Raw genomic sequence first — 8565 nt, forward strand, 5'->3', positions numbered from 1 at the left:
AAAAAAAAAATCCGGGGGGGGGGGGGAAAGAACTGAGAAAAGCCACATTTCATCGTGGACCCCCTTCACTCAGCGTACAAATCAGTCAGATATAAACACATGTATTTGTCTTTATTAAGACAAGCTGCTTGACAACAGTGGAAATTTCTTCCAATTCACCAAATTAGCGCAGTGCTCATGAAGTCGCCTTCTGGAGGCTTGAGCAGCCACGGAGGAGAAGCCTCGCTCTCCCAGGGGTGGCTCCGAAGCGGATGGAGCGTTCTTCCTCATCTCAGTTCATCTGCGCTAGCAGCTCTTCAAGTTCTGGTCGAGACTTTAATCGGCTCTTGAAGTCAGCTTCTGTGTGCTGTGGAGGGAGGGGGGAAAAAAAAACCCAATCAAATTAAAATCACCTCTTGACTACTCCCAAAGAGAATCACTTAAGAGTCGAAAAACAGAAGACTTAAATGTCCACTGAACCCAGGGAGTGGGAAGCCCCAGTGGAAAGTCATAGAATCATAGAATCACAGAATCATTAAGGTTGGAAGAGACCTCCAAGATCATCGAGTCCAACCGTCAACCCAACAACACCATGCCCACTAAAGTCGCTGCAGGCTAGGATCTTGCGGGCAGCTCAAACTGGACGCTGGCGGCAGAGCTCTAAGCCTCCTCTCTTACATCCAGCCTCCAACAGGAGCAGCTGCTTGGGGGTAAAGCAGAGAGGGCAGAAAGCTTCTGGCAGCAAGCGAACGTGGCAGCCGTGGACACGCTTGGTCACCGCACGGGCTCTAAAATTCGGCCTTGTAGGCTCCTCCTCACCTGGCTAGCTGCTTTTGGAAGAGTGAGCAGTGGCATCGTGCTCAAGAAGTTGACTGGACGCCCCCAACTCTGCCACTGCCTATCACCGCAGCATCTACTTTCTTGAGGAGACCTGCCACTTTCTCCAGAACTTTGCAAGAGCATCCCAAAGCTTTAATCTCTCCCCTGCACTGCCAGTCGTACGAAGCCAGTTTGGGTCTCTCCCCCGGGTTTCCTGCATCAGACTGCAATGACTTTGCAAATGGCACAATGTCATAGTTCTCCCTCCAGAGACAAAGCCATCAGCCAAAATTAAAAAAAGAAATGGCAGCCCTAAGGCAGAGACAGGACTGTGACCAAAGCAGAGAAGATTACTGGACTCAAGAGACCTTCTCCTGTATTCCTTCTGGTTTCGCAAAGCTGGAGATAACTAAACCTTCTTCAAAGGCCACTTAAGGAGCCAACTGTGTTGTCATATTTGAGTTTACTGTATTGCCTTGCCTTTCAGGGCGCAAAAGTCTTTTCTCCCTGAATAAACAGGGCTTCCTGGGACTGTTTTGTCTGAATGTAAAATGACAGAAGTTTAAATATCTCCTTATGCCTGGTCCACCAGCGAGTGGAGTTCTGTCCTGAAGTCCTCAGTGCTGAGAAAACTGTTGGGCCTTTCCGCGGAAAACAAGCTGAACCCCTCCCAGAGCAAATCCCATCAAACCAGGGCACAGCATTTGGGTTTCCAGTCGCAGCTTTGCTACCAACTGCTCCATGAAGTTCCTGGTGATTCCCAGATAGGAGGCGGTGAAGCACTGCTGAAGGAAAGCGTTCCCTTCTGAGTCGCAGGGAACCTGCGGCAGCAAAGGGAAGCAACTTGCAACCTGCCGTCTCCTACAGATCTATAGGATTGGCTGGGAAGGTACCTTCTGCAGCACTAAGTATGGGAGGCTAAATGGAAAATGAAACACTCATCAAGAAGTAGAGGTAATGGTTTTTCACAGACCAAGCGAGGGCCTGGTTCTGGGAGATCCTGGGTATCCCTAAGTCTAGAGTAGGCCATAGCCTCAGGACCAGGTCTGTATTTTCAAAGCAAATTCACGTCACGCGTCATATCTGCTTCCTAAATGCAAAGGCACTGGTGAAATTAAACATACCTCTTTCACTAACAGATGGACCCCTTCAGGCTGACTGCTCTGAATAATTTCCAAGAGTATCGGAGCAAACGTTGAACTCAAACCGCTGATCTGAAAGAAGAAATAAAAGCGCTGCAGGAGCAAAACACCACATACAAAATGGACTCGTCATACTAATGGCACAGAAAGAGAGTCCATTTCAGCGCGAGCCTGTGGCAGTCAACCGCTTCATTACAGAAGCACCCTCCACTCCTTGCACACACCTCTCACGTACAGGACAGCTCTCGTTTGGGCCCTTCCCTATGAACACTGTGCTTCCCGTCTCTGCCTGCATGCTCTCCTGCACGTAAAGAGACTTAACCGTGCATGAAGATCCTACTTTAGGTGAGACTCTAATACAAAGGCTGCCAGGGCAAACCTGCAAGCCCAGTGTTAACCACACATCAGCTCTCTCCAGTGGAAAAAGTCTGCTTCTAGGTTCCCTTCTAGGGGAACACACTATAAAATAAGAAGTCATTTAGGAGAAATACCTGTTTACCTCAATCAGCTGTAGACTTTTGAAGCTGGCCCTGATAATGGTATTTCTAAATTTCACCGAGTTTGTCCAATCGTTCATCCTTAAACATGAGTTTTCTACCCCTTGCATCAAGTATCCTGCATAAAATAGATAATGCATCTTCTGGCTGAAATACATAATCCAGGAACCCCTCCTCTGCTGCTACTTTGGGAGTAACCTTTAGCAAGAAATCTAATTAGACTTCTTTGTCCTTCAATTTACGCACAAATTTGTTGAAGGGAGTGAACTCCAATTGTTAAGGGGTTTTGAGAGCCTGAGATAGGAGGTGCTGCACAAGAGCCGCAGCACTATCAGCAAACGCCAGCTCGTACCTGGACAACCCTCTGATGGGTAGTAAGGACTGCATCCAGCTGCATTTTGGAACCTCGCTCTTCCAAGAGCAGCACTTCATTGGTTTTGGTGGGCATCGCGTAGCTGCAGGAACCACAGGTCAGTGCTTAGGACAGGAGGGACAGATTTGCACTACTTTACAGGAATGAATCAACCTCCAGCAGCAGAGAATGTGGAAGGAGATTAACTTTTCATGAGAAATTAATTATGCAAACAATGTATCTCGCAAATCAAGCACTGGCAGAAGCCGGGTGTTTTACTGGAAAGAGATAAGGGAGAAGCTTGCAGCACTACTGCCAGCAAAAACCTATTTCAGCTACAAACACCAGCCCGAGAAGAGAAATTTTAACTTCTTTATAGTTGAAGGAGAGCTTTAAAGCAACAATTCCGACTTATTTTGTAATAGCCTATCTATTCTCATCGGGAACAGAGCTAAAAACCACTGCTGCAACACACCGCTCAAAAGACATTATTTTCCCCTCCGTGAATTTAACAGGAGTACGACCGGGCACTGGATCAGATTCTGCTCTCCGGTTAGCGTTACTCCAGAGACCTCAGCCTCCCCATCTCCACTTGCACAGCATCAATAACAACAGGCTACATCCTACTGCCCGCGTTTTACCCTACGAATTTTGCTCTTAGAGGGCAAATCATTTCTTTCTGTACACGCTGAACTCTGCACACCGAGTCCAAGCTCAGAGGGCACAAGCACGATACAGGGTAATAACGCTTTACACCGAGAGTGCTATCGACACTCGCGGGCTGTGGGATTTCTCTGCCAAGGCTTTCCAGCGCGTCGCTGCTGACAGAATTGTAATTTCTTAGTGTCGCCGGGTATCCTTCTCAAAACAAACACCTATCAGCCACCAACGTGTCACAGTTTTTAGTGCCGTTTGGTGCAAAAGCCATCACAGAGAGACTACAAGCGACTGATCTGTGGGCGCGGGATTTCAGATCCACGGCTGACAGTTCAGCAAAGCGGGTCAACGTAAAGAAAACGATCTTTGATAGATTTAATCGACATGAGCAGGAACCAGTGTTTATACCCAGAGGTACAGTTAAAGATACACCTTTCAGATAATCACCACTAAGTGGTTTTGCTTCCTTACAGCAACGCAGTGCTTTCTCCAGTGCCTACAGCTCCTCGGGTGCACTGCAGGCACCGAGGAGCTTTATCACATTCCTCAGCCTCATTAAAACCAGCAAAGCTGCTATCGGGGGTGCACCCGCTTTGGAGATCTAGCGTGCAACTGAAGCATCCTCTACGACTAAACTAAAGCGGCGGGTGGCTCTCCCACAATCTTCAGGGGTTCCCAAGCCCATCCTAGTTTGTATATTCAGTACCACTCGCTTACCCCGCAATATATGCACAGAGGAAAGAGCCTGGATAAAACACTATAAAGAAAAAACAGCAGCAAAAGTCAGCAATACTTAAGCCTACATTCCCGGGCTCAGCACCCACAGGCTTAAGCCTTTTTCTCAAAGGAATGAAAAGTAACAGCTATTTTCTTCCTTGAGCTCTGTTCAGTCAGTGCCTGAACAACTCCATTTCAGCCTCCCTTACACGAATAAAGCATCCAAAACCATACAGACACACGAAAAGAGAACACCAGGCAGACGACAGAAGATTTGGATTTGCATGTGAGAATCCATCCGAGAGATTAGACTGCGCCCTCGTCTGCAAGGTATCATCATCACCTACGAGCCTCACGTGGCCTAGCGCAACGTGACTGCGAGGGACGACAAACACGGAGCCGCGCTCCTCATACCTTTCATTCACTCTAATGGAGAGCCGGTTGCAGAGTTTATGCACGTACTGAGCAAAATGCTCCACGAGACACATATCATAGGAAGTCATCTGGATGTTGACATCTCCATACTCATATTCAGTTCCAACGTTTATCTCTTTCATCTGTACTTTATCCTTCTTCTTCTTTGGAGTCTATATTTAGAAAAAATAGAACGCATATCTGTTTTGAACAAAGCTGGAAATAAAAAACAGGAACCCTTGCCCACAGAGGAGACCATGCTAGGGTACTCTCCTCTGACAAAGGTTTGCTGAACTACGTTGAACATATCACAGCCCATCTGTGCTCACTTTCCCCCACTACAAAACTGGGATGACATGATCTTAACAGATGTTCTCAAGTTGAGCAGTTCAGTTCTTGGATGGCAGCACCACAGAATTCACACGGAAAATACGCGCATACCATGATCAACTTCTTCCAGAAGAAACCAAGGAGTAGAAAACAAACTGCTTTTTATTGCAGTTCCTGCCTTCGAGGCAGCTGTCTAGATGAGTTATTGTTTCCTCCTTCCACGAAAATTATCGTCCTTCCAAATTTCAGGGAACGTAAAAAGTTTAAATGCAAGTAAGACCTGCTCACAATATTCTGCAGGAATTTGAAGTTGGGGTGTTAAATTCAGCATCGGGAGGAGATTCCTCCCTCCCAAAACTACTCATTAATTTAAACAAGAAGGTACTGGACAAAAGGAAGGATTTATGCAGTGTTGTGAGTGGGTACTTCATGTAACATAACACTCTCTACCGAGAAAAGTAGCAGTCAACAATTACACTATTCCTTTTTAATATGATTCATCAGCCATGGAATTAATACTACTAACATTTAAATCAGACCGTAAAAAGATGGGTCAGCTGAAAGCAACCACGGTAGGGGAGTTCTTATGCCTACCTCCTTTGGGAGCAGGTATTTAAACCTCCCAATACCATGCGTAGGACGGGATTTGTAGTGTCTGTGGCAACTGACGAGTGCATCACCTTAAAATCAAAGCAGAGCAAACATGTTTCCAGCTGAACGGCAGACAGCCCTTCTTTTAACAAACATACACAGGCGCTTTGAGAGCCCAAAATCCACACTGGGGACAAGAATTTGTCCTCGGTTCTTTGACAGAAAGCAAAGGCAGGCTAAGGCTTCGGTCAATCTCTGCCCCACGCAGGCAGCCTGTGCATCACAGCAAGCCTGTTACAACTCTTCACTGGGTAAAAAGCCGGCTGGATGGCCGGGCCCAGAGAGTTGTGGTGAATGGAGTTCAATCCAGTTGGCGGCCGGTCACGAGCGGTGTTCCCCAGGGCTCAGTGTTGGGGCCGGTCTTGTTCAATATCTTTATCAATGATCTGGACGAGGGGATCGAGTGCGCCCTCAGTCAGTTTGCAGACAACACCAAGTTGGGCGGGAGTGTTGATCTGCTCGAGGGTAGGAAGGCTCTGCAGAGGGACCTGGACAGGCTGGATCGATGGGCCCAGGCCAACTGTATGAGATTCAACAAGGCCAAGTGCCGGGTCCTGCACTTCGGCCACAACAACCCCATGCAGCGCTACAGGCTTGGGGAAGAGGGGCTGGAAAGCTGCCTGGGGGAAAAGGACCTGGGGGTGCTGGTCGACAGCCGGCTGAACATGAGCCGGCAGTGTGCCCAGGCGGCCAAGAAGGCCAAGGGCATCCTGGCCTGTATCAGAAATGGTGTGGCCAGCAGGAGCAGGGCAGTGATCGTGCCCCTGTACTCAGCACTGGTGCGGCCGCACCTCAAATACTGTGTTCAGTTTTGGGCCCCTCACTCCAAGAAGGACGTCGAGGGGCTGGAGCGTGTCCAGAGAAGGGCAACGAGGCTGGTGAGGGGTCTGGAGAACAAGTCTGCTGAGGAGCGGCTGAGGGAGCTGGGGTTGTTCAGCCTGGAGAAAAGGAGGCTGAGGGGAGACCTCATGGTTCTCTACAACCACCTGAAAGGAGGTTGTAGCGAGGGGGGGGTCGGTCTCTTCTCCCAAGTAACAAGCGATAGGACGAGAGGAAACGGCCTCAAGTTGCGCCAGGGGAGGTTTAGATTGGACATGAGGAAAAATTTCTTTACTGGAAGAGTGGTTAAACATTGGAACAGGCTGCCCAGGGAAGTGGTGGAGTCCCCATCCCTGGAGGTATTTAAAAGACGTGTAGATGCGGCGCTGAGGGACATGGTTTAGTGGGCCTGGGGGTGTTGGGTCGACGGTTGGACTCGATGATCTTAGAGGTCTTTTCCAACCTTAATGATTCTATGATTGTAATTTACAGTTGGTTACTGTGAGCAACAAATAAGGAAGGAAGAGATTAAAGGTGACTCATTTCCCAGGTGGATTCTCAGGCAAACAAAAAAAAAGACAAGACTTGTCAGCACCGGTGGATGGTGAGGATACTGATGAACTATTTTGTCTGTCTCCTCTTACGCGACAGCAGTGATGCTGCTATGGTGGATCTGAGCCCCACTTAATTTTAAATCCAGCCCTGTTCAATTATTCGTGTGCTAGGAAGCCAAATCAAAACGGCATCAGCTTTTATTTATACTTCCTTCTCCAGGGTACAATGAAACCCTCAATAACCCTCATTTTAATAAACGAAGCTCAGAACAGCAAAGAGAAACTGAACACCAAGGATCTAAGCCACTCAGTTATACTTCGCCTCCACATCCAAATAAAATTCTATTTTAAATTGCAACAGCGGACTCCACCAGCTCAATAAATGTTAAAGTGGGACCCCACAGGGGTGTCAGTCAGTTCCTGGACAGGAACTATATTCGATATACGGCGAATAGCATCTGGCTGGTGTCACTCCACAGTGTAACACCATGACTAGGAGCACCTGCTCAGCCAAGAACGGGGAAACAGAAGAAAAGGTTAGAAAAAATTTACGGAGGTGGAAAAGCACCTGCTCAGGTTATGTAACCAGCCCAAAATTGGGTAAAAGAAATTTAAAAAGAAGACACAAATGCTGAAATGTGTAATATTTACAATCTAAACGAAGTTTTGCCTTGCATTGGATTCGTAAGAGGCCTTACCTGCAGCACACAGACGGCTTTCTCTGGGTGTTGCTGCTCTGTAGGAAGCAAGACAATCGTTAAAAGCTCTGATTTCACGACCTGTGGAAACACAACATATCTGGCCAATCTCTTGAACAAAGGCTCACACCCCAAGTCCCTCAAACACAGGCAGATCCCCTTAGCAAAGAGACTTTTTCTTCTTCACATCTCCTTCACGTTTCTTCTTCAGCTCCCCGACATCGGCTGGAAGTTCCTCCTCCACAATTAAAAGACTTTCCTTGGCAAAAAAGCACTTTTTTTTGTCACGTATGTTTTCTGACGCTGTCAGTAGAAGCGACCCGGTGTTTTTATATGCCTTATACCGTGTTTTACTTGCTGGGTTTGATTTCAGAGCACTCACCTGCTGAGCGCAAACACCTGCTTTAGCAACGTTCCCTTCTTCAAGCACAGCACCTGCAATGAGCCACCACGGTCAAAATGCAAACAGTACAGCAGATACTCGGCGAGTTTTCACCAGCGCTTGCCAGAACACAGCCAGCAAAACGACACCCGAGACCCTCTGAACATACCAATAACCCTCCCAATCTCTCCACAGTCTCCAGCCACTGTCACTCCCCAGAATATCGCCGCAACACAGAGGAAAGAGATGACGCAGGAGGAAGATGACGACTGCGGTAACCTTTTCTTGCACCCCCTCGCTTTGCTTCAGGATCCAACAAGTTGGGGTAGGAGGCCCTCCTCCCCTCGGTTACAGATCATATTCATCCCTCGCACCGTCCCACCGCCTCCAGGTTACAACGGCCGCGTGAACAACCCTCGCGTTTCTTCCAGCTCCACACGGATGGAGGGAAACGCAGCTCATCCATCACCAAGGCAGCGCAAAGCAAAGAGCTTCGCCGTCACCACAACCCTGGCAGGCAGGAGCTGCATCACGCCAGGGGGATGGGGGGGGGG

General features: G+C 48.2%; 1 protein-coding gene across 1 annotated transcript in view; it reads right to left on the reverse strand.

Annotated features, from left to right (window-relative positions):
- Window positions 1–88: 88 nt before the first annotated feature.
- MRPL48 (mitochondrial ribosomal protein L48) overlaps window positions 89–8565 on the reverse strand; it is a 14877-nt gene continuing 6400 nt past the window's right edge. The window contains exons 3-9 of the mRNA XM_009329042.1: window positions 8012–8064; window positions 7630–7667; window positions 5502–5587; window positions 4578–4750; window positions 2790–2892; window positions 1923–2012; window positions 89–346 (exon numbers count right to left, since the gene is read on the reverse strand). Coding sequence (XP_009327317.1) covers window positions 272–346; window positions 1923–2012; window positions 2790–2892; window positions 4578–4750; window positions 5502–5587; window positions 7630–7667; window positions 8012–8064 — 618 coding nt within the window. The 3' untranslated portion in view covers window positions 89–271. The remainder of the gene's footprint in view (window positions 347–1922; window positions 2013–2789; window positions 2893–4577; window positions 4751–5501; window positions 5588–7629; window positions 7668–8011; window positions 8065–8565) is intronic.

The sequence above is a fragment of the Pygoscelis adeliae genome, unplaced genomic scaffold, assembly GCF_000699105.1.
Source record: "Pygoscelis adeliae isolate BGI_AS28 unplaced genomic scaffold, ASM69910v1 Scaffold297, whole genome shotgun sequence".
NCBI classification, from domain to species: Eukaryota; Metazoa; Chordata; class Aves; order Sphenisciformes; family Spheniscidae; genus Pygoscelis; species Pygoscelis adeliae.